This window comes from Colobus angolensis, unplaced genomic scaffold (assembly GCF_000951035.1).
Source record: "Colobus angolensis palliatus isolate OR3802 unplaced genomic scaffold, Cang.pa_1.0 Scaffold400, whole genome shotgun sequence".
NCBI lineage: Eukaryota > Metazoa > Chordata > Mammalia > Primates > Cercopithecidae > Colobus > Colobus angolensis.
Genome location: NW_012117378.1, coordinates 2334943 through 2362478, shown reverse-complemented (window position 1 = coordinate 2362478; position 27536 = coordinate 2334943). Strand labels below are relative to the sequence as shown.

Genomic DNA, 27536 nt, shown 5'->3' with positions numbered 1-27536 from the left:
GATTGACTTCTGGAGTCCGTTGAAATGATTCTCATTTCACTAAGGAAAACCTTCAGCCTCTGAGGAAAAGTATCTAGAGTAGGTTCACTGCATTCAGAAACTCATTCAATACAATGCTAGAACAAATTCCAGCGGGGAGGCATAGTAACTAGTGACATTTTCCTCAAATGTTTATTTGTAACTAAGTGCCTTTTCTCTTGCTTAGGTGATGAAATTGGAATGCTAGAGGACATGGCTGTTGGCATTTCTGATTTAAAGAAAGTCGCATTTAAAATAATTGAAGCCAAATCCAATGATGTATTGCCAGTTATAACAGGAAGACGGTAAGCAGTGCTCACAGTGCTCACTTCCTGAAGACCAGGCTTTGTTAGACGTGTCATATTAACTCCTGTCAGAGGAGGCAAGGAGAATTCAGGTTTGATTTGGGAATTTTTATTTTGTTTTCTTTTCCTGTTTGGTAAAAAATAAACATGGGTGATATGATATAGGACAATCTTGAAAAGCTCCTGGAAGTCTCATGAATGTTTTAAATTGTAGTGAGTTGAGTATGGCAGTACTCTCCCACAAAATACAAGAAATTCAAAATAATAGCTTGCATGAGAACATTTTTCTCCTTATTACTATCTCATCCAAAGCTCTGGGTGTTTTTACTTTTGTGGGAATCGTTCAGTTAATAGAGTCATAATTCTTGAGATGACTTTAAATTAAATTCAGTTAAAAGCAGTAACATTTTAGAAAAGATATATTTCTGTGTCAGCGGAATATACCACCATTTCTCTTAATTATTTTTGACAACTCACTCTCAGACTGTGAGATTTCCGAGAAGGGTTTTAAATACATAGTTTCGAAGGTCAGTGTATGATGGGCAAAATATCAGAAATAATTAAGAAAAATGATGGTGTGTAGAACATACCTCCAAAAGAAGAGGTACATCCTATAGTAACTTGTCTCAATCAGAAGTCCAAACTATTCTGGTGTTAGTATTTTTAATTGCTGCATGAGGATATTTAAAATTTGAAACATTCTCAGGTCATGTTCAAAACATATGAATATACAAAAGGGAGAGTCCATTTCATGCTAGAGAGAGATGCAAAACAAACTAAGTATAAAGTTCAAAGTAAACTTGTTTTCTTGTTGATAGTAAACAAATAATTATTATTTTAAATTTTGTGAAGGATACCCAGAACCACATAGTTGGCTGAAAGGTAACTTTCTTACTCACAAAAAAACCCACATCCTCAGAAACTAAATATTTACCTAGAATTAATACTTAACTTGCCATTCATTTGGGAGAAAGAGAATAAAATTGCTTATACACACACCCGAAAAACAGCACAATTCTATATTTCTCTCAAGTTTACTGTCAAAAGTGAAACACTAATACTTATATCACAATGTTTAAGGGAAGCTTACCAGACCATCTGGCGTAGGCAGAGTACAGCTTGCTTTTTCTGAGGAAGTTCTTCAAGCAGTATTGAAACTCAAAAGTGATCATTCGGGTAGGGGCATGACTCCGAGAATGATGAATTGAGCAGCTTAGCACACCCTCTCTCCAAAAGCAATATTACAACTGGAAATAATAATCCAAAACAACCATTTTAGGACAAACAATAAATCGGATGCACACCACAAATTCAGAAGCACTTGTTTGCGAGAAACCAGCGAACATTGGGTAGCATCAGTAAGAGTCTGAGGCATTTTGTTGAGGATTGCTCCCATCAACCCTGGCCCTGTGAACACAGTTCTCCTAGGGCAAGGCCATTAACACAACAGCTTCACTACCAGAGTGGGCTGATTTGACTTGGATTGGAGTAGGAAATAGCACAGTCCTGAAAGTTGTCAGAAATAGTGGTGGTTTAGATTAACAAGTCTAACTCACAATTACATCAAAAAGACTAGGTGTAAATTTAACAAAGTTAGAATGTTGTACACAGAGCACACAAAATATTGCTGAGGGAAATTAATAGGATCCAATAAATGGAGAGACAGCCTGTGTTCATGTATTAGAAGACTCAGTATTGTTTAGTAATTCTCCATAATTGATCTATAGATTCACTGCAATCACTATCTAAATCTCTGTAGTCTTTTTGCAGAAATTGGAAAGCCTAACCTAAAATTTATATGTAAAGGTAAAGGACCCAGAAATTTTGTAAAAGAAGAACAATTTTTGTAAAAGAAGAACAAAGTAGAAAAACTTATACTTTCAGACTTCACAAATGACTACGAAACTATGATAATCAAGACAATGTAGTATTAGCATAAGTATATACATGTAGATTAATTGAACAAAATTTACACTCCAGAAATAAACTATTATCCTTAAAGTCAATTGATTTTCAACAAAGCTGCCAAGGTTAATTCAGTGGAGAATGGAGAATCTTTTTAAAAAATGATGCTGAGACAATTGGTTTATCTATATGGAAAGAGAAGAATTTACACATATGCAAAAATTAGCTCACTATAGATTATCAATCTAAATGTAAGAGCTAAAACTGTGAAACTTCTAGAAGAAAACTCAGAAAGAAATATTTGTAAGTTGGGTTTAGGTAATGAGTTCTTAGATATAACACAAGAATCAAGACCCATAAAAGAAGAAAATAGATAAATAGGACTGCATCAAAATTATAAACATTTAAGCATCAAAAAAAAAAACACCATTAAGTAAGTAAAAAGACAAGCCATAGATTAGAAGACAACATTTACAAATCATATATTTGAAAAAGGACTCATATTCAGAATATGTAAATAAATGTTACAACTCAATAATAATGACACCAAAAACCGAATTTAAATATGGGCAAAAAGTTTGAATAGTCATTTCACCAAATAGGATATATGAATGATTTATAAGTTCAAGAGAACATATTCAACATAATTCATCACTAGGAGAATAAATTTAAAAATCAAAGATACCAATCCACTTACACTAGAATCGTCAGATAAGAGCAAATGTTGGTGAGGATTTGGAAAACCTGGAACCCTTGTACATTGCTGGTGGAAATGTCACTTTGAAACAGTTCGACAGTCTTAAAAAGTTAAATATAAAATTACCATATGACTCTTGGACATACACCCAAGAGAAAATGAAACATACCTCCACACCATGGCTCATTCCTGCATGTTCATAGCAGCATTATTAATAATACTCCAAATCATGGAGAAATCCAAGTGTCCATCAACTGATTAATGTGTCAACAAAATGTGATATCGATACAATAGAATCCTATTCACTAATAAAAAGAAACAAGCTTCTGATACATACCACAACATGGATGACTTCAAAAACATTATACTAGGTGAAAAAGGCCAGATAGAATATATTACAGACTGTATGAATCAATTCATAGGATATGTGCAGAAAAATAAAATTCATTCATAGGAAATGAGAGAAAATAGATGAATGGTTTTCTGGGCTGCTGATGGTAGTAGAGTTGACTGTAAACAGGCACGAGGAGTTGTTTTAAGTTGATGGAAATGAACTAAACCTGGATGATTGTGATGATTGTGTAATTTTATACATTTGCTAAAATTATTAATTATATACTTAAAATACATTAGTTCATATCAATTTCTTAATAAACCTGGTAAAATTATCACAAAGAAATTATATGTTTCACCTTCAGAGCAAGTTTAAATCATGATCTGACTCATTGATGCTTCTCATATTCCTGAAAGACTGTTAGCCAGGCTATCGTAAATGGCATTGAGAGCAATTAAACAAAGAAAAATAATGCGCTCATTCATCTGAAGGTAATGCTAACATCTATGCTTGCTAAATTCGTGATATTTGCCAGGTCTCTGTTTCATAGCTAGAAAAAAAAAGTCTCAGAGTCAGTGGTCCATACTGTTTATCAATAATGTTACACTAGGAGAAATTAAAAAGATTTTCACAAAGAGGCTCACTATTTGCCCTATGCTTATTTCCCCAATGTGTATCTTACAATCCCACCCCTCTGTACAGTTCTTGAAACACATGGATTTTCTCAACCTCTGGGCAAAACTTTCTAAATTTCTATATTCAATTCACACTGTATCAGAAGATGACAATTTTTAAAATATGTAAGTAGCTAATCTTATTAATCATATTGTATCAATCCTAACTTAAATTTTCAACATTAAAAAGGGAGTAGTTTTTTTTTTTTTTTTTTTTTTTGAGACGGAGTCTCGCTCTGTAGCCCAGGCTGGAGTGCAGTGGCCGGTTCTCAGCTCACTGCAAGCTCCGCCTCTAAAAAGGGAGTAGTTTTTAATGGACATTTCCAATGAAAAATGCTCCTGTGATACTTTAATGCTTCAAAATGACCAGAATTCCCAAAAGTTTCACTCGAAGCAATAAAAGCATTACCTTTCCATCAGCCCATCATAAACAGAAACACTCATCAATAGTGATAACAAACAGGCCATACCAAAAAATTATATAACTTATTTGGTTTATTTAGCTTCACTGTATTGAAACAGCAGTCATTAGATTAGTCTTCTTATTCTTAGGACTGATTGAGTTGTAAAACTAAGAAAACAAAATGAGATTATCAATGCACATGACCCTGGGTATACAAAAATGGACTAAACATTTTTTTCCTAAGGAATTCAGAGTGAGGTAGAGAAATCACACATGTAAATGAATTCTTACAAACTTTTTTATGTCAAGTAATTTAATAAGGAGATGAATGAATGAGGAAAATAAGCATATAGCAAACAGAAAACTAAATCAGTGCTATATCCCAACCCTTTTATTGTTTTCTTCCAATAAATCTAAAATAACACAAAACAAGTAAGTAATGTTTCTTCCCTTTGTCCTCTGCCTTCTTTAGAGAACATTACGTGGTAGAGGTCAAGCTTCCAGCCAGAATGTTTGAGTCGCTACCTCTACAGATTAAAGAAGGACAGTTGCTTCATGTGTATCCAGTACTTTTTAATGTTGGAATCAATGAACAGCAAACTCTGGCTGAGAGGTAAGCTTTGGTGTAAGAGTGGCACTTGAGATTTTCCTTTGTTCCTCTTAAGCATATGATGAGAAGTCTCACGTATCTGCATATAGAGCTAACATCGATTTATGCATAACATTTTTCTTTTTATCAGTACCAAATTATTTGAGATAGAAAGTAAATTTTCATATTTAAGGAATCCTGGCCCAAGTCAAATTTAAATATGGCAAAAACATTGAGGAAAATCTTGATGCCAGTACTAAATAAAGCATTCAAATTGTTTAACCTTCTTTATTTCCAAATACCTATGTGTGTATTAAATTTTAGAATTCATGTGTATATATATCTCAATACTGTAAACAGATAATAGCATCAAATTTTTTAAATCTAAAACAGAGTCTTTCTCTTTTTTGTGTTTATTGTAATGGTTAGTATTTGGTAATGTTAACTTTTTTTTATAACGACTTGCTCAGTCAACAAATGATTGTACTGTGATCCCATGAGTCACTGTTAAAAACCACTTTTTTCGACTGGACGCAGTGGCTCATGCCTGTAATCCCAGCATGTTGGGAGGCAAAGGCAGGTGGATCACCTGAGGTCAGGAGTTCAAGATCATCCTGGCCAACATGGTGAAAGCTTGTCTCTACTAAAAATACAAAAATTAGCCGGGCGTGGTGGCGGGCGCCTGTAATCTCAGCTATTTGCGAGGCTGAAACAGAACAATCGCTTGAACTGAGGAGGCAGAGGTTGCGGTGAGCCGAGATTGCACCATTGCACTCTAGCCTGGGTGATACGAGCGAAACTCTGTCTCAAAAAATTAACAAAAAAATATCATAGAGCATACTTTTGAAATATTTTAGAGAAAGAAGTTATCATCTTCTCTGTGGGGGCTGGCTGGAGAAGTTCCTTCACAGGCAACAATGTGGGGATATCTGAATATCTGACATCAACTAACTGTTAATGTGAGCGTATTGCTTGCTCTCTGTTCTCTGAACCTCCTTTTTCTGATTCTGAATTTTGAGCTTTACCAGCAACATCTACATGTTAGATGTGCTATGTAATCTAGAAGTAATATTTTACTACTGTTTACTGAAAGTCAAAATGTAGATCTTGTATATGAGCATTCTTAGATAAATGAATACTATTAGTCTGCTAGGGCTGCTGTAACAAAATACCATAGACTGGGTGGCTTAAACAACAGAACTTTGTTTCTCATAGTTCAGGAAGCTAGGAAGTCCAAGGTCAAGGTTCCAGCCAATTTGGTTTCTGATGAGGACTCTTCTTCTGGCTATCAAATGCCTGACCACATTCTCCCCGTGTGCTCACACAACCTCTTCTTTGTGCCTGTGGACAGAGAGAGCCCACCCTCATAATCTCATTTAACTTGACCCCTTAGGGGCCATATCTCTAAATACTGCCATTTTGGGGGATAGGGTTTCCACATATGAATTTTAGGACAACACAAGCATTTACTCCATAACACTAATATTAAGCAAGGATGGTATTTTTAAAATACCATGTGCTCTGCCAAGCTGTGGGACATAAGGAGAATAGAGGGTAACAAGAAGCATGGAATCTGCTTCCTATCCTGAAAGAATGTATAATCCAGTGAGGAAGAGAAGTCAACAAACATTACGTTACAGTTTGGCTCATGCAATAATTAAAGATGTGGAAAGGACAGGAATCATGCATAAAAGAAAATGATTCACAGATGGGAGATGAATCCATGGGGGAAGTATCATAGAAGAGATGAGCCAGGCTTTAAAAGATGAATCAGAATTAATCAAGCCATCAAGGAAAGTAAGACATTCCAGTCAAGAGTTGATAGAATATTAAAAGTCCCGAAGGCAATGAAATACTGCTGCTAAGGGAGGACAGTGTAACTACATTCCCACAAGAGGTTTTGGAAGCCTTTGTGGAAAGTTAGATGCTAAATTAAGGAGATTATGAAACATCATCCTTTCAGGGAGGAGAGAAGCATTGAAGTTCAGTGAGCTGATGTGATGAAATGTATGTTAGATTAATTTTTCCAACATTTCATTTATTGCATGGTGCAATGAAAGGTACATAGTTGATGTTAAATATTTTTTGTATGGGTAAATTCATTTTTCATTGAGACTGAATGATCTGACCAGGGTCCAGAAAGTAAATTGGAAGTGAGAGAAACTAGAGACATAGTTCTGTGGTATTTGGAAAACTTTAGGAGAGTCCACACTGGATATAATTAAATGTCTTAATATATATTGACAGCGATTGAGAAAAAAAAAAAGGAAGGGATACGAGGTGTGAAAAGACTGAGAAGAGTGGGTAAGGTGAGGAAGAGAGGAAATCCAAAATGATGCCTAGATTTTGAACCTGAATTAGTGCCAAAATATTAGGGACATGCTTAGAAATGGTTCAAAGGAGGAAGTAGTTTTAGTTTGGGGTTATGTTGTATTTGAAGTGGAGTGGGAAAATGCACACTGAAATTTTCTGTTGACATATAGAAATATAGATTTTGATGGAGATACATATTGGAAGCCATTTACATAGCATCCTTTTATAGAGAAACAAGTGGGTTTTACATTTGAACTTGAGAAATTCTCAAAAAGAACACAAGGTTAGTGACACACAGGTAGACAGGTTTGTCTTGAACAAGAGGTGGAAGACTATATGGACAGAACCATTTGACTTCTCGGTATGAACAGAAAAAAATGTGAGCAGAAATGATCTACTGTCGGGAAATCTGGCTCTACGTGTGCCTATAGCAGTTGATAGTGTGGGCAAACCTGCGTGCAGCCCAGGGTCCAGTGCTGGTCTTCTGGACCCCTCCCTAAGCAGCCATGAGTGAAATGGAAGGTTGGATAGATAATAAGAAAGAAGGTTTTCTTAAACACATACAGAGATGCAGCCCTGCAGCGGAGGTATGGAGTAGGATGGGGAAACTAATATTATCAATTATGTCCATGCACAGAGACTGGAGTTTCATACATGGTATTTCCTCTAAATTCACATTTGATGGTTGTGAGGATATTTGATGCATTAGAAGTGATTAGTAAAATCAGGGCCAGTGGAGATTGGAATATGTTTGAAATCACCATTGTGCATTGTAGCCTGAAAAATGAGACAGACTCTTTCCTTAGGAAATTATTCCAATCTATTTAAAAAGGAAAGGTAAAATGTGCTCCTTTTTGGGACCCTTTTATAACTTATAACCGTTTTCTTTCTTCTATTTGTAGGTTTGGAGATGTCTCTTTGCAAGAAAGTATTAATCAGGAAAACTTTGAACTTCTGCAAGAATATTACAAGATATTTATGGAAAAGATGCCTCCTGATTGTAAGTATGTGAGTTAGAGAAGACAACAATAATGGCTTCTTGATTATAAATCTTTAGAAGAGGTCAGACATAGAGGTCCTTGGACTAAAGAAGCAGGGGTGGGGATATGAGACTGATTTTGAAATTATCTGATTTCAAAGACTGATTGCCAAGGTGGCATGGCCAACACCTGCATCATTCTCTTGATTGCCTTCTTGAATGTGTCCTGCTGTTCATTCTGAGACATTAATTTCATTGCCACCAGAAAATGCCAAATAATAAAAATATGGACCTTATAATTAGACATTTTAATTAGTCTGATAAAAATTTTGTATAATTCTTAACCAGATAAAAGACTTGACTAAAGATTTAAGTCTCTATTTATAAGCAACATCAGACATTGGACACGCATGCAGGAGAACATTAGATATAACACCAGTTATGCAAGGTAATATTAAGTCAATGTGAATGAGGGAGCTAACTTATTAAATATATGTATTGCAGTATTTTGTGCAAAAAAGTTAAGGACCCAAGCCTTTAAAAATGTGTTTTACACGTTGGGAATTTGTCTTGGAGGGGGCCGTTGTTTAATTCTACGTTTCTTTTCCCCATTGTATGAAGCACAAAACATTTGAGCAGTCCAAAATCAGAGAGCTGGGAATGTATTTAGAATTCATCTATAAATAGTATAAATATGTTGAGATATTCACAATGATAAGTGAAGTTTTAATAAAGTAGGAAAATTATATTTTAACCAAAAGCTGTAATCAAAGTCTACCTGTTACTACTTGTTGTTTAATCATGAACAATTTGCTCACTGATTTATATTCTGTTGTTTAGTTGAAATATGTCAGGTGGCAGTGCGTTTATGTCTTCATAACCTAATGAATGTGGTATCAAAATATTACAGTGGCATATGCATGCCCATGTGTGGATAGTTAAAAAATGTCACTTGCAGATTTTATATTATGATTTATATATTTTATTTCAAATCAAATATTATTTTTGGCCAAAATGAACTTAAGTACATGGAGATTCTTTGGCAGCCACATACTTTCAGTATTAAATTTTTTAATGACCTGAAAAGTTAATAATGTAAGTAAAACTATTTTTCTTTAGTAATTAATGAAAAAGAGTTCATTTTAACTTGGTTGTTAATGATTTTTTTAACAAATTATAATTTTTATCAAGCTACTGATAAAAATTCTGAGACTTTTTTCCAAATTATATTTTTTATATTAATTCTTGAAAAGTATATGTGGTCCCCAGGTCAGCAGCATCAGCATCACCAGGAAACCTGTTAGCAATGCAAACTCTCAGGCCCCGCTGTGAATCTACTAAACTCTCCCAGAGTCTGTGTTTTAATAGGCCTTTGAGGTGACTTCTGATTCATGCTAATGTTTGAGAACTAATAATATGCCATCCTTACTCAAAACATATGTTACAAAGTAGGTTGCTGGCAAAGTCTGTGAAGGGTTTCAGTACTAAAACCAATCATATTGCTAAAGAAATATGTAGAGGCACTGTTGAAATACAAAATAATTCTATATTCAAATAGCTCTTCGTAGGAATATAACTTTGAAAAATTGTAGCCCGGGCAACATGGTGAAACTCCATCTCTACAAAAAATATAAAAGTTAGCCAGGCATGATGGTGTGCGCCTGTGATCCCAGCTACTCGGGAGGCTGAGGGTTGGGAGGATCGCTTGAGCCCGGGAGACAGAAGCTGCAGTGAGCCAAGATTGTGCCACTGCACTCCAGCCTGGGTGACATAGTGAGACTCTGTCTCAAAATAACAACAACAACAACATGTGATTCTATATGTTGCCAATTAAATATTAGACAAGCGTTTTTGAAAACCTGTAAATATATTTCTCTCCTTGCAAATAAGATGGAATTTTGTATAAAACCAATTGCATTTCATTGCTTACACAGTCGTCTGAACATACTGGATTTTTTTCTGATATTTTGTTTCCAGTGTTTTTGAGACAACTCTCTTTGCCACAGAATGGAGTTGTAGTATGGCTGTGGTGGTGCTCCATAGCAAAAGTTCAAATCCAATCTATGCAATTATAATGACATATGGGTTTATTCCTCCTGTAGACACATTGCAAGCCAAAGAATGCTTTGAGCTGTGCTCTATTTAAGGAAAAAAAAAAAAAAAAACATAAAGCTTTTATAAGAGTATGAGTAGAGGTTAGGCCATTTGCTAAGAAGGAAAAAACTGTCATGCTGGGTCATATCCACAATCCATATAATCTATTATTTTCCTTCCTTCATAGTGAAATCAAGGGATAATTAGTGTCAATGTTAAAGGATAGGTTAATTTCTTAAACATACTACTTTCACTTTTTAATTCATTATTGATGTGCTGACTCTTAATTTATTGATCCTCTTTTTAAATGATTTATGAATTAAGCAGGTGAATTCTATTTTTGAACTAAAAAAATGTTTCTTCTCCAAAGATTTTCTTAACTTTAAGGGATATCCCTGACTTTTGTGATATCAGGACTTAATGATAAATTAATTTCAGCTTATATATTCACTCCCAGTCAAGTAGTTCTCATCTTTTTACTCTTCTCATATAGAAACATTCGTGGACTAAATATTCTTTCCAAAATGTCTTCTAATTCTGTTATATATGTAGCAATTTTAATTTATAGTCTAAATTCAGCAATCTACAAACATGGAATAGTTTTATTTCAGTAACTACTACCAGTTTTATGAAGCACTCATCAACCTTTAGTAGTAATTGGGAATAGGAAATGGATAATTAAAGTTGCCAATCAACATGCCCTTTCAATATGTTTAGCATAGTCTAGTGCTTTTAGACTACTTAAAATCTCAGTTTCATTTGGAAGAAATATTCAGCCAAGTTCAGATATTATTATCCTCCACCGCATCTTCCTTGCAACTGTAGAAAGGCCATTAGTGGAAGTCTTGGTAGGGCTGGGTGGCCTCTGTGTCTGTCTTTCTTTTGGAGAATTCATGGGATCTAGAACTGGGATGTGCCTGTTACAGAGAAAGAGGCCACATATAGGAATCCCAGAAGTTCCTTTCCTGTAAATCTTTGCTGAATCTTCATCTGCAGAAAATAATATATTGTTGGTCTTCAGTATCCGTGTGATCTGTGTCCACAGATTCAATCAACCCCAGATCAAAAATATTAAAAAAAAAATATGCAATGACAAAAATATTAAAATTTTTACATAGAATTTATATTGCATGAAGTATTATAATTAATGTAGAGATAATTTGAAGTATAGGGGATGGTGTGCTTAGGTTATTTGCAAACACTATACCATTTTATATAAGAAAATTGAGCATCTGTGATTTTGGTATCTTCTGGGGTCTTGGATCCAATCCTCCTTGGGTACCAAGGGACAACTTATATATCTGTCAGATAGACAAAGCTGTTGATGACTGCTTTATCTGGGCACATATATTGTGTGTTTCTCCCACCAACTCTCCTCTGTATGTGATGCAGCTCTCAGACAGTTTTTCTGCTGACTCTAAGGCACGAGAAATCTTCAGAAGTTACTTCCCCTCAGGTCCTACCTGTGATATTCACTGGCCCCTTTGATCAGCCTGGGAATTCCAGTGTGGCAGTTATTAGTGCTTCTCCCTTTTCTCGCTCTAATCTTCCTGTTGGGCTTGATGATCTCAGACATCCTTCACGTTCCCTTTTGTGCCTACCTAAAGCATTCAGACACTTACATTTTGTGCTAGAAATAAAATAAAATAGTACTTCTGTAAATCACTAACACAAACTGCTCCGTGTTTAAAGTCACCACCGCATCTCATACATGATTCAGGGCTTCTGAAGGAAGCAGATAAAGCCCCTTCTGTCTTCCTCTTCACTTTAAGGGAGGAAGAACCAACTATCAAAGTATTACAGCTAAATTCTGTGTCCTGTCTCTAATAATAATGCCCATATCCTTTGTGTTTTATCTGAAACAAAGAAGAAGGATATTGTCATATAGCTCTAATGAAATTGTATCATAATGATTCCTATGCTAGCACTATAAGGGTGAGCTTACTAGCACTGTGAGCTAAGAAAGAAAACAGGGCTTTTTATTTTTTTAACCTGTTCTATACTTTTTATACAATATTTGACATTCCAGTGTTTTGTATATAGTGTTTCAACTACATCAATAAGGATTATATACAAAATACTTTTTAGAAAAGGAAATTTAGTATTGTAATGAGGGTATGTAGAATGTAATGTGTGTGTGTGTGTTTATGAACAATTTTTACTGTCTCACATTAAATTTAGCAGATATCGGTGGAGACAATATTATGTGTAAAAGTCTATTCAGTTTGGATGATGAAAGATGAATAAGATACAGCCTATGCCCTAGTAGCTTTCAATTTAATGACTCAAGGTAATCAAAGAATAATCTACATTAAAGCTAAACCTCTTTCTGAAACAATAGTTGCTCTTTTGGAGGGTTGATTCATTTTCTGAATAATTTAGTTTTGTTGTTGCTGTTGTTCAAACAATTTTACTTTCTACCAATCACTTCTGACACTCGTTGTATGCACTGTCACAGATTTTATTTTTGCACCAGCAAAAATAAAACATCATCTGCATCACTTATATTTACAAAAATAAGAAAATAGGATAAGAACCCAATATTTTATAGATAACTAATTTCAGAGGAATTATTTGACTAGTTTTCTATGTAGTCCACATAGAAAACATACATTATAAAATGAAAACATTCATAAGTGTAAGGAAAGGAAGACTAAGGATCCCATAAGAAGTAGAAATTATTGGAGATTGAGGCAAATAAGCTAAATGAGAAGAATACCATCCACGTGAAAATGAGCAAGAATATCAAATGTGTTGATGAAAGAAGAATGAGGATGAAAGTGAAGCTATTGGATTTGATGATTGTGAATCATTAATGACATTTAATGGAGTCTTTAATAAAAAGCATGGACTGAAATCACATTACAGGCATTTAAGGAGAGAATGCATGTTGTATAATTAGAGAAACAGAGTGGTGAAAGCTACTCTCTTAGGAAACAACAGTGGATACAAATAGAGAAATTAAAAAATAGGCTGAATGCAATAGAATCAAGTGAGAGAGCTTTTCTTGAGTCTTCTTTTCCCAAGGTGTAAATTGATGCATGTTTAAAGACAGTTAGAAATTTCAGGGTGGAAGTTATGGGCAAAGGATCTATACTTGATCCTGCTGAGAGGTTCTAGGGAGGTAACAATGATGAGACCCCGAGACTAACCAGAAAGCTAAAGAGAAGCCATAAGACCGCAGAGGACTAGGTCTCTCATATGATGCAGAGACTGAAAACATAGTACTCTGGCTTCCAGGGGAAAAGAAATATATGCCATGCTTGCCTGAGGCCCTTTAACACCTGAAGAATTCCAACAAAAGGTCACAGAAAACTCTTGATACAAAGGTTTTGAAAGAATTCTAAATGTAGTCTGGGGATGGTCTTCAGACCTCTGCTGATACAACACTTTCTCTCACGTCTCCCGTGGTCCTTTGGTTGCTTTAAAAAAAAAAAGACTTTGTTCACATCTACCTTACCAACTAAAAATTTGATCAATCTGATCAATCATGGTTCTCTCTGATATCCTTTAAAATTATTTTAGCATAATTATTAAGATGTAACCGTTAAATATAATGTGTAAAAGCTGTGAGTGCATGTCAAGGACTTAGGTTTAGTTTAAGTAAACTAATATTTAGTACATTTAGTTAATAGGGCACAGTTTATTTATATTAAGGTATTCTGTGTCCTTTGAACTTACATTTTTAGTTAGCATTTTCCGTTTTTAGTATTTCAATTTATCTTAAATCTTATTTAAAATATAGATTCATGGAGCAAAGGTGACTTAAGTCAGGGTACAACTAGAAAGAAAATTATAGAAACTAAAAATAATATGAAATTTATGACAAGTAAAAGAACTCCATTGGGACAAGTAAACCTTCCCATGAGAGGATTTCACAGAAGCAGGTGAGAAGGAGGAGCTTTACTCTAAGTACAATGTGGAATATATAAAATTGAATTTTGTTAGGTCAAATAATGGAGCAACTCACCCATAATATTTAATACTCTGTCCAAACAGCCGTTGAATATATACCAAATTTTTCCAACACAGGAGAGAACTCTCTAGTACATCAAGATAATTTTTCCAGAACAAGTATGTGATAATGCTTTTCTGAGTGAGATTATTAGATTTGTTTTCAAAATGAAAGAACAAAGCTACTAAGATATACAGAATCATATTCCATGCATAATAAACTTACAAATCGATACACATGAGGTTATTGCTGAGAATCAGAAAACTAGCTACAACATTTATAACACAGATTGTGCTCTGGAAGAAATCAACACTAGGTTTTGGCAGACTTCTTTAGCAAACTGCATTGTTGGACTCTCCACACTGTTCCAAAGCCACAGACTGTGGAAAAGCAGTCAGTATCACATGTTAACAGATACCTTGTATTAGACAAGGATAATACCACTGAGAAACAGCCTATAAATTGATATATAGTTGGTACATATATCAGAGAGAAGAGTTGTACTACATTTTATCTGTCTAACGATGAGAATTAAGGCTACTTAAGTGAGTATTTCTTTCACAGTGGTGACTTGATGAGCTCCGTCACAGACCCCAAAAATATATGGTGGAATCAATACTGACAGCACCAGCTGTGTGTGAATGGCAATGCTCCATAAACAAAAAAGGGTGCATCTGAATACCAATCCACTTTCTGCTTATTTACCTAAAATTGGAATCATGTGTGTTGATATGACACCCCAATGTGACTCACTGCTGCCACAAGTTTCAATGTGCTGCTTTCACTTTCTCAGAACATGTCATGGTTGTTATTCCTCATTTCTGCTTTTCAGAGCCCTCTATCCTTAGAAACTATCACTTATCTTGAGCCTGGATTCCCAGACTTCACCCACACAAGGTCTTCAAACAATCAGATTGTTTCTGATTAGCACAGAGACTTTCTGATATAAGTTAACTATTTCCCAGGTTCTACAGTAATTTCTAAGTTACTAATCATTTTTCCTTACATGGTAATACTCAGTTTCCTCTGAACAGTTCACATTTATACAAAGAGATCCTTTCTGAATGTTAAGAGAGCCTTCCACATTACAGAACAGTGACTTCAGAGGTGACCATTTTTCTCTCAACTAAATTTCAACAGTGACAAAAAGCACTTTTAAACTTTGCCGCTTTATCATCCTCTCCCTTCCAAATATCTCTTTTCTCTCTGCATCATTTTCACTGTCTGTAAACTTTGAGGAGGAGGTCAAGCTTATTCAAGAAGGGGTTAACCTGCAAAGAAGATCAGGAAGAGAAGGGCAGTTGAGTTAGGATATTAGCCTAGGCTATACTGAGGTAAAATTAAAAAATGATGCCAAGTGCTCATTGGCAATATTCATCAGGCCCCAGACAGGAAATCAAGAAGTCTAGGAATTTACAAATTAAGCAGAGTTTGGTGAAGTCACCAAGAGTTTAGCAATACTGAGTTGCTACTAACCCAGGTCCTAAAAGGACAAACGTCAGAGGTAGTGTCACCAGAGGCCAAAAGCTGGGGCTATCCCTGTGGATCTAGAGTGTTGTTGAGGACTGTCTAGCAAAACCTGGGACCGTGAATGCAAAAGTTGCCCAGTGGGAGCTGGAGCCATAGAAAACACATAACCACTTCCAGGGGCCCATAAGAAGCAGAAAGGTGGGGGAGCAACAGGCTGGCTTCTATCTTCCTCCTGCCCTTGACTCTCCCTCTGGCTCCTCATTGCCCAGAGTTAAGTGTAACTTAGCCTGGAAAATGAGGTTTCCTGTGATAAAGAGCAAAATGGGGAATGGTACATATAGAAATGAGGGCACATCAGCAATTGATCAGCATCATCAGCCCCTGTGCTACTCAGTATCTTTCCTTGCCTTTTACACATACAAGAGTAATTTCAAACAAATCCATATCTGGCTGTGGGGCCAAGATTTTGTGTTTTACCAACCTCTCCTTGTGATTCTGCCTGCACGGTAAGACCTGAGAACCACTTGTTTGGATTTATAAGATGTGATAGAATTAGCTGTCAAATTTTAAATGTTATGTTTTTGCACTGCATTATACTTTGGACATGAGTGTAAAAGAAGATGAAATTGCCCAGAATGTTAAAACTGTTCATCTTTTATTTATCTGTTGTTTTAACAAATATTAATAGTTGAATGACCTAAGCAAAACGTATCTGTAAAACAACTCAGCAGTAATGATGATTCTGTTCAATGTGAGATTACCTTGATTTATAATGTTAAGCTAAGTAAGTGTATCTAAATTTCCTAAACACAAAGAATAATTTTAATATTACAGGGCTTTATGTGTTTTTGTTTGTTTGTTTGTTTTTGAGACGGAGCCTCGCTCTGTCGCCCAGGCTGGAGTGCAGTGGCCGGATCTCAGCTCACTGCAAGCTCCGCCTCCTGGGTTCACGCCATTCTCCTGCCTCAGCCTCCCGAGTAGCTGGGACTAGAGGCGCCCGCCCCCTCACTCGGCTAGATTTTTTTTTTGTATTTTTTTTTAGTAGAGACGGGGTTTCACCGTGTTAGCCAGAATGGTCTCCATCTCCTGACCTCGTGATCCGCCCATCTCAGCCTCCCAAAGTGCTGGGATTACAGGCTTGAGCCACCGCGCCTGGCCTATATGGTATTTTTAACAAACTTGAAGACATAAGGATTTAAAGATATAAGAAGATACAAGGATTTTCTTAAATTAACACATGAATATCATTCCAGCAGAAACTATACATTAGACTATTACAGAGTAATAAACAAAATTTACTTCTAATAACTTTGTTTTATAAACATCTCAACTGTCATACCAGGTAGACACCCAAATCTATAAATGAAAAATCCAGTCAGTTATCCAAGTATTTTGCATATTTTATTTAAAACATATGAATATTTGGAAACATCAAGATGGCTGAGGAATTCTTCATATATTCCTATTTGTCATTGCATAGACATATACAAATGTGTAAAAGGGATTGGAAATAGAGAGGAATATTATATAATACTGCAGGACAAGCTTAAGTTTGAAAATGTCCCAAAAAGAGTAGATAAAAGTGGAATTAAAATTTTTCACCACCCATTTTTTCACCTAAACTCATTCCAGTAAGTCTTTTACCCTTGTAACTTCGTGGAAACTGTTTCTGTCAAGAGCCTACATTGTTAAACCCAATGCTCAATCATTTGCCCTCATCTTCCTTGATCTAGTAACAAGTGTGACATGGTTATTTTTTCCTTCTTTTGTCACTTGGCTTCCCAGCCACCACAGTCTGTGATTTCTCCTGCTTTATGGCTGCTTCTTTTAAATCTCTGTTCCTCATTATCTTTCCAACTTCTAATGTTGGAGTGGCCTAGGATTCAGTCCACGGATGTCTACTCTGCTCCCCAATTGAACACAGCCTAGTTGCTTTAAATACCTGCTATTAACTATCAATGTTCATATCTACATCTCTTTTCCTTAAACTCTTGTGTCCTGCTTAACACCTTAATCTTTGTTCCTGATAAGCCCTTAAAAAGCTGTTCTTCCTACAGTCTTCCCTATCTACATTTATATCAATTTCAACTGTTTAGTTGCTTTGGGGAAAAAAATAGCCACCCTTGAGTCCCTTCTTTCACATCCCCTTTCCAGTCTATCAGAAAATTTTACTGGCGCCACTTCCAAAATATATGCCACCAGTTTTTATCACCTGCATTGCTACAACCCTGTGCAAAACCCTTCTTACCTCTTCTAGGTATTGGCAACAGCTTCCTCCTAGCATCTTTGTTTCTTCTCTCACTTCTCATTCAGTCCACTCATATCCACTACATCCAAAGTGACTATTTTAAAATGAAAGTCTCATTATGTGTGTCCTAAAACTCTTCCAATAAACCCCAATGTTGTTAGTTTTGTTGTTTTTGTTGTTGTTGTTTGTTTGTTTTCAGAATTAAAACCTACATTTTTACCGTGGCCTCTAAGGCACCACACAGTCAACCCCTTTGATCCTTTGATCCCTCTCCACCTCTTACTCTCACTCTTACCTTACTCTGCTCCACACTGACTTCTGCCCCACATGGACCTCTTGCTGTTTCTTGGGACTTTTTAATGACTGTTTGCTCTGTCTTAAATGCCTTCTCCCCTTAGAGGTCACTCACTCACCTCCTCTGAGTCTTTACCTAAATGTCACTTTCTCAGTAAGGCCTTTCTTAAACACCCTCTTTGAAATTGCAATCTCTTACCCCCTGGAACCCTTCTCTCTTAATTTTCTTCTATAGCCTCTACCATCATGTAGCATGCAATATGTCATTTACATTATTTGACAGTGACTCCTTGCCAGAATGTAAGCTCCAGGAGGACAAGCACGTTGTTTCTATTCCATTAACATTTGTTGAATGCATGGTATAAGCTGTTGGATGTTGGAAGTAATTTAATGAAGACTGTGAAAAGTAACACTATTTCTGTTAATAATTGTTGAGTGATACAAGGATTAAATAGTGAAATTATTTTGGAATTCACATTATCACATTGAAGGTTCTGAGAAAGTCTGTAGGATGGCTGGCAAACTTTTTCTGTAAAAAGCCAGATAGTAAATAATTCTAGCTTTGTGGGCCATATGATCTCTGTCATCACTCAACTTGGCTACTATAGTGTAAAATAAGTCATAGACAATATGTAAGTCAAGTCGGGCATGGTGGCTCACACCTATAATCCCAGCACTTTGGAAGGCTGAGGCAGGTGGATCACCTGAGGTCAGGAGTTTGAGACCAGCCTTGCTAACATGGTGAAACTCTGGCTCTACTGAAAAATACAAAAAAAATTAGCCAGGCATGGTTGCGGGCTCCTGTAATCCCAGCTACTCAAGAGGCTGAGGCAGGATAATTGCTTGAACCAGGAAGGGGGAGGTTGCAGTGAGCTGAGATTGCGCCATTGCACTACTGCCTGGACAACAAGAGTGAAACTCTGTCTCAAAAAAATAAATTAATTAAATAAAATAAATTAAAAAATGCACATGACTGAGTTTTAATAAAAATGTATTTACAAAAAGAAAAAAATGTATGACCTGGGGTTAGCCTGCAAGTCATAGTTTGCTAACCTAATCTATAGTATCTAAATTAATTTTATTTAAAATAGCTTTTTTTCATTATGGGAATACAAAAACTTATCTGAAACCCTCATTTTCTTTTTTTTTAAATAAGTGTTCCCCAGGACATAGTTTAAGAAATATTGATCTAGTCCAACCCCATCATTTGCTATGAGGGACTTAAGGTCATTCACATACCCTTCAGTAGGAGAACAGAGACTAAATTCCATGTTCCCTGACTCCCAGTCAAATGGTCTTTTAATTTATATGCTGCTGCTCCATCCACCATTGCTGTCTCATGGCTTCTGCACTGAATTTAAGATTGTAGATTTTTAAATATTTGAATATTTCCAGCACCATGCTTTTATTTTCCATACATATATTTTTACATACTTGTAATTACAAATTTATTTTAAACTAATTGCAGAAGAAACTCTGATGTACTAACCTTTTGAAGTTTTTAATGCTTTTTAGCATTAAAAAGATTGAGAGAATTTTTTACTATCTTTTGAAGTACTTCTGTTACTATTTAAAAGAAAAAGTAAGAAGAAATAATATCCAATTTTTATTTCCTCAATGCATGTTAAGCCACAGACATAGACTTTTAATGTCCCTTAAATTTTAGACTACATCAAATTATAAAATACAAACAGCAGTACAGGCAACAAAGATAGACACATATACACACATACAAAGGTCCACCTGCTTGGCCAACCAGGCATTGATCTATGTTACTATCTTTGTTACTCGGCGGTCCTCATAAATTATAGTCATCAAATCTTTTAGCTAGCCTTATTCTGCTATAGTATGTGTAGGTACAAACTTAGATGTCTTGCCTTTCAATTAGCCTTACATTTTCTTCATTATTTCCTCTTCACTGAGGCTCTCATCTTTTTTGAATGTCTAACTCTTGCATTCCAGATTCTACTACTCATCAAAGATTGGCTGGCCTCCCAGTATACCAGTCTAGTAAGTCTGCACATAGTGGCATGAAATCAAAAGACATAAATTCAATTGAAAGCTCACTTAGGTGAGTCACTTGGTGTTTTCAATGCCTGCATTTCATTGTCAGCCAAATCAGAATAATTACTTTGTATATACCTTGTATTTCAAAGTACATTCTAGCATTATCTCACCAGGGAAAAGAAGTTAGTATTAAAATTTCCACTGTCAATTTCTGTGACTAAAAAGTGTCACATGTACTTATAAATATTAGAAAGATGGTTAAGATGACAATTGTGGTACACTTTCAGCTTTTCAACAGAGTCATATATCTGCTGTGTATAAACAACAGAAACAAACAACAATCTAGTTAAATTTGATCATGAAGTTTTTTCAGTAGTTTGAACCAAACTTCATCTCTTCTCTATCCAATAGTCTCTCTCGTTCTCTGTCATTTCTGTAATCTTTGCAATCTATGTTGACTTATCTTATTTTTTTCATGAAATCACTGATTCTCTGATAATCTTTCAAACAAAGCATACATTTTTCTTTCTGGAATGCCCCTATAGGTGAGCTCCTGAAATCATCATTAGGATAAGTTCTTTGGTCCTACACTGCAAAGTAAGATGGATACTGAAAATATTAAGACTCATCATCCTTTGTGGAAATAAATATATAAATTTAACTTCTTGTTAAATCCTTGTTAAACTTCTTGTTAACAAGAAGTTAAATTCAGATGTTTATCATAGTATGATGTTCAATCAAACCAACAATTAAAGGTTGACTACATTAATTCTAACCTTCAATGAAACATCAAATTAAAGACAATTAACAAATTCTTATTTCATTTTTTAGATCCAGTTTTCCAACTCTGTAATTCACTCAGCTATTTGGCATAGTACTCTTCCAAACATTCACTCTTTATTTACCATTCTCCTCCTCCCTGAACCACAACTGCAAGGCCTTTTGTTTCCAGGCCACTTTTTCTTCCACCTTTATTTTGTCATTCTAATTCTGCATCACAGAATGTCAGATAGAGTGAAACTCTCCTTAGAAGCTAAGCAAGGGTGAGAAATTGAAGTCTCAAGGATAAAGTTGTCTTTATCAAGTGGGTCAGAAAATAACAGTGCGAGCACATTAATAGATTAATATGTTTTGTTGCCATTGATAAACTGTAAATATATGAGTGTCCCAGATTACCAAATTAGAGACTACATCAAGTCAAAAAAGGGAGCCATATGAATGGAATAAATTGTAGGTTTCATATTCTTATTACCTCTATCCTCATTTTGGAGCCTTCCAACACAGCTTTATTTTCATCATCTTCCTGTATTTGACCTCATTTATACCTTTCCTAATACCTCAGAAATTATTCATTTAACTTATTCTATATAGTAAGAAATATTCAAGACCTAATTCTTCCTTGCCTGCAAGAGCCTGAAGAGGTAGACCACATACAGTGACTATTGGAAAAAGCCCCAATCTTCTCAACCATCTCCCATTTTCTCTGACTTTCTTACAGTTTGTGATTTAATTCCTTCCACATTAGAGGCAACAGGAGAGGCATGGAAAAGGTGAGCCCTTGGTTTTTGGAGAAGGGCTTGTTATGTGTCTGCCTCCCTGGGCTGACGTCTGACCTTGGTGTATTTCACTAGCAGTCTGGCTCTTGCACGGTCAGGAAGGCAGGGCACTGAAATCACCTCAAAAGCTGTGTTCCTTCTCTGCCTAAATTTTAAGAAATCCATTCTTAGTCTGTTTTTCAGACTTCTGTGTGGAGAATGCACTTTCAGTGGGCTGTTTATTGCTAGGGCCATTGTTGGGGTAAAGTGCAGGGACTAGGGAGTTTGACTAGGTGAAACTAAGGAGGCCATTCAATTGCCTTCGGTGCCAGCACCTAGGCCACTTGAGTATGAGCAAAAGTAGTTGTTCACCCAGTTTAACTTGGCTCACAAGAAGACTGAACTGGGGATTTGTGTTAAGCCCTTCTCATACTCCTGTTTTCTTTCCCATTCTGCTGTATTATCTGTGCTTGAACTATCTTAGGCATCTTGAGGAGACTAGAGTTTAGAGTTGGAGAGCCATTTAACAAATCATCTTTAGATTTTTTGACATGACTTTAAATTGTTTGGAAATTCTGGAATCAAATTATGAATTCTGTCTTTAAAAAAATATAAGCAGGAAAAAATATGTTATCGTTATATTCTTCCCCCTGCACACCATATTCCGTGGTCCCCAATGTACAATGTTGATTGAGGACATTTCAAATAATTTTTAATATGTTGTTTTGAGTATAATTTAAAAATTACTTTTAAAGTTTGTTTTTTCTTTTTGCCATGGGTGATGCAACCTTGAAATTTGTTTAAGACAAGACACTGAAAGTATGTAGGTCAAAAATATTCAACTCAGACCAGGTTGGGATCTTGACATTTGATTTTTTTTTGTATTGCCGTCTTCATAAATTGAAAATTGGAAATGCAATTTTAATAAAGCTGGTTTCGGTGGAGTTTTGTCTTTTCTTATTTTTCAAGATTTTACAGCATCTAAAACAACATAATTTTCAATTTTAAGATATCTCAATGGCTTTTACCTAATTGCATTTGTCTGCTTGCTAGTACAATTAACTATAATTATTTTAGAATTAATTGTAGAAGAGACTTGATATTACAGAATATAGTACTCACCAGAGTAGGCAGTGAAAGCAGTGTTCATCATGTTAATTTTTTCATACTTGGAAGTACAAGCTCTTTAAATTGTTTTTATTGTAGCTGTTCTGTTCTAGTTATTTATTGCCGGATAACAAGCTACCTCAAGTTTACTGTTATAAAAGCAGAATGATTTTATTTATGCTCACAGATTCTGTGGGTTAGGTATCAGAAAGGGAAACCAGGGATGGTTTGTCTCTGCTCCATGATGTCCATGACCTTCAGATGGAAGGAAGAGTACCTAGGGGCTGAGAACTGGAGGCATCTGGAGGTTTCTGTACTCACATTCTTGCACCTGGGCTAACTTGATTCAAAGGCTGGGCTCAGCTGTGACTGTTGACTTAAGCACCTAAACAAGACCTTCCATGTGGCTTGGGCTTCTCCCAGCATAGTGGCTGGGTTCTTATAGGGAGCATCTCAAAATGAAGAATACAGTCAGCAAAGTTCCAAGAGAATTAAGCAGGAGAGGCATAATCAATTCAGACCTGGCCTCAGAAGCCACAGAGCATTACTTCTGTCATACTTCATTAGTCAAGACAGTCACAAGCCCACCCAGATTCAACCTGAGGAGCCATACATTCCACATCTCAATAAAAAGTGTTGAAGAATGTAGGACCATGTTTTAAAACCATCACTGCAGGTGTGATAGATTTGCTGCCCTCCAGAAATACTCTGACTTGTCCTTTCCTCATTTTAAATCAACAGTACACATTTGTACTATGGCTGGTTAGTGTTTAAGATACATATGTAACAATTTACTTACCTTAGAATGCTTTTGATTGCAAGTGACAAAAACTCTTTTTTTTTTTTTTTTTTTTTTTTGAGACGGAGTCTAGCTCTGTTGCCCAGGCTGGAGTGCAGTGGCGGGATCTCAGCTCACTGCAAGCTCCGCCTTCCGGGTTTACGCCATTCTCCTGCCTCAGCCTCCCGAGTAGCTGGGACTACAGGTGCCCGCCACCTCGCCCGGCTAGTTTTTTGTATTTTTTAGTAGAGACGGGGTTTCACTGTGTTAGCCAGGATGGTCTCGATCTCCTGACCTCGTGATCCGCCCGTCTCGGCCTCCCAAAGTGCTGGGATTACAGGCTTGAGCCACCGCGCCCGGCCTCAGGTGACAAAACTCTTAATTCAAGCTAGCTTAAACAATAAAGAAAACTTGCTGATAAACCTCACTGAAAATTCTAGCAGTAAGGTAGGTTTCAAGAGAAGGTTGGTTCAGTGACTCAGCAGTGACTCAGCAGTATAAAACATATCTCAGGACAGGCGCCGTGGCTCACACCTGTAATCCCAGCACTTTGGGAGGCCGAGGCGGGTGAATCACCTGAGGTCAGGAGTTTGAGACCAGCCCCGCCAACATGGTGAGACCCCCGTCTCTACAAAAATACAAAAATTAGCCAGGCGTGATGGTGGGTGCCTGTAAGCCCAGCTACTCGGGAGTCTGAGCCGGGAGAACCCCTTGAACCAGGGAGGCAGAGGTTGCAGTGAGTTGAGATCACAGCACTGCATTCCAGCCTGGGTGATAAAGTAAGACTCTGCGTCAAAAAAACAAAAACAAACAAACAAACAAAAATGTCCTTTGTATTTTATCATTAGGCTGATCTTATCTTTTATCATGTTAATTTTATCCTACATCTAGTCTCCTCAGGGCTAAAAGATGGCTGTCATGAGCTAACCCCACGCTCAACCAAAGGGTTAAGAAGGGGTTCCTTTTCTCTTCCGGAGCTTCACTCAACTGGAATAGCACAGGCCACTTGCATATCCTTAAAACAGTTGCTGAGATGAGAGTTTAGTGCCATCTGGTTTAGATCATGTCCATTCCTGAGCTAGTCTTGATTTCAAGGGGTATGGATCACAGCAGTGGATGTCAGAGTGAGAGTGTGGTGCCTCCCATGGAAATTTTGTATCTGCCACTTCGTGTGGGAAATGAGTAGATTAGGGACTGGGAAGGCAATCATAATTTCTGATTCATCTTGGAACAATTTCTGGCCACACAGTTATTTGGCCGTAAGAGAATGAAGCTATTTGACATCATTAGCATCACAGTTCAGTGAGCTAAAAGGCCATGGTTCCATTCCTGTTTCCTTATTAATACCGTGCCTGTGATTCAGGTCAATGTCATATTCAGAGCTCTTCTTATTGAAAAAACCTATTTGACCTAACAAGGAGGAAATAGGTCCTAACACCTGACTCTTAACTTGATTGTTGTGTTCCACTGGGGAGGTGGGAGAACAGCTTCAGGGTTTGTGAATGTTTGTGACTGGGGTATGTGACTGCATGTGTATGAGGAGACTTTTTCTTACTTTGTATACATTCTGACTTTTACCTGAGAAAGTAGCTTCCCTTCTGAGTCTATGAACTCTTTTTTAAGTGCTACTAATATCTTCTTCTGTTTTTCAGAGGTGACACAGAATTTAATAATGTAGCCTTTTCTGCCAAGGCTTTTATTCATTGTTTTCCACTACTAGTCAATGACGCATGACCGGATTCTTATCCGTATTTCGCAGTTGAGGAAATAGGGACAGAGGGTTAAGCAATTTGCCCAGGACTACACGTCAAAGCAGCAGTAGAGTTGGCATTAGAAATCATTTTCCTGAAATCTTGGCTCAGTGCTGTTTTTGAAAAGCAATTATAAAAGTTTCAAACAAACAAAAAAGAACAAATCATAAATAGCACACATTTGGGAACTCATTGCTCAGCTTTGGAATTTTCATAAGAAACAGATATTTACAGATAGGGTGAAAGCTCCCTTTGTAGTCCTCCAGCTTACCACCCTTAACCCTCCCCTCCTATGAGAACACCAATACCCTGAATTTGATGTTTTACATCCTCATACACATTTTACTCTGTATTTATATATCCATTAAAATATGGTACAGTTCTGCACATTTAACTATATGACTAGTTGCTTTGGGTGAATCATTCTATAATTCATTCTTTTTTTGCTCAATATCGTTTTTGTGATATATCCAGGTTGACACATATGGTATTTGTGTATCCTTTTTCCTTATGTTGGTTTGCATTAATATATCGGTTTATTCTTACTCTTTATGAACATTTTAAAGCTTTTTTGCTATTAAAAATTATAAACAATAATGCAATAAACATTCTTGTAACTTTTACCTCTGAATACTTTCTTGAACTCCATTTCAAAAACAAGAATACTATTACGGATATATGCATAGAGACCCAGCTGTGCTGTCTAAATTTTGCGTTAGAATAATGCAGGAATGGGTAGCAAAAGCGAGACTTTTTGGCTATATTTACATTTGAGGAGACACAGTCTAAGCCTGAAACCAATTCGCGTTCTGTGTACAGCACAGTTTTCAGTGGATACCTCAGGATCGGTCATTACATCTTGAAATCTCACCTATTAACAAACTGGCTATTATTAATTGTACTGCTCTCCTGAACCAGACTTGAATTTCTGTGGTCTGCAATTTTTATTGGGTTGGAAAAAAAAAAAAAAAAAATGACAGCGGCCAAAGTATTAGGTTGACAGAGGTGTGCTCTGAATAAAGCAAGTTTTGTCACTATAGAAATAGAAATAGTGGCCTAAAAATGTAAAAATAAAAAACAAAAAACAAACGAGAAAAAAAACATCAAAATTACTTTCTTGTAAGAAGCACACCATGGGAGAGGGAGTGAAATTTCCATGAGACATCATGCCTGTCGATTCTAACACACTCTCTTTATGAGGTGGGAATGAGGAAAGGATGGCCAAGTGCTTGATGTACATTTAGGATCCCTATAGTCTATTTAAAATGGCTTATTAAAACATTTCCATGTCTACAATGAAACAAAATTATTTTGATAAATCATGCTGTGTTCTGGAGTCTCAGCATTCTGAAGAATTTGGCCTATTGTGTTAATACCAGAGCTGGCTTTAGTGCTACCAATGGTAAAAACATCTGCAGAGATTTTGGAGAAATTACGGGTACAACAGTTGAGAGACAAAGTCTTCAGCCCCAGTCACTTTGGACATAGGGTTGCCCTAAATCAGGGCTTTCCAAATGTTTTATGTTAATCCTATGTAATGTTAAATAAATGTGGTGTGTTGGAACTACAATTTTTCAAAAATTATGAAATAGAAAAATTTCAGGTGCAAGGCATACACTAAGGGTAAATATTATTTCATAAAATTTTTGTTACAGAGGGGTGTGTGTGTGTATGACTGCTGTGAGATATTATGTAAATTAAGCTTTTTTCTTTTTGTAAATTGAGATATTTTTGATAATTAAGGATTACGTATACCTAAGGCATACAATTTGATGATGTGTTACACGTATCCATTATTAAATAATTACCATAGTCAAACTAATTACTATTTCATCACCTCAGATAGTTATCACTTTGTGTGTGTGTGTGTGTGTGTGTGTGTGTGTGGGGTGAGAACATTTACAATCTACTCTGTTAGCAAATTTCAAATACATAATAAAGTATTGCTGATTAAAATTGCATTGTTATGCATCAGCTCTCCAGAACACTTGTGATGTCTTCATTTTGTGTTAAAGGAAACTTCTTATTCTGTATTGCTTTCAAAATGATTTGAGAGCCATTTGTACAAGCCTGACTTCAG

The 27536-nt window shown here is 36.2% G+C and overlaps 1 protein-coding gene across 3 annotated transcripts in view; it reads left to right on the top strand.

The window, feature by feature from the left end:
• The window catches only part of INPP4B (inositol polyphosphate-4-phosphatase, type II, 105kDa), an 825859-nt gene that overhangs the window by 739531 nt on the left and 58792 nt on the right, over window positions 1-27536 (top strand). For all 3 annotated transcript variants that reach the window (XM_011955816.1, XM_011955817.1, XM_011955818.1), the window contains 3 exons: window positions 206-323; window positions 4809-4949; window positions 8141-8238. In XM_011955816.1, coding sequence (XP_011811206.1) covers window positions 206-323; window positions 4809-4949; window positions 8141-8238 — 357 coding nt within the window. The remainder of the gene's footprint in view (window positions 1-205; window positions 324-4808; window positions 4950-8140; window positions 8239-27536) is intronic.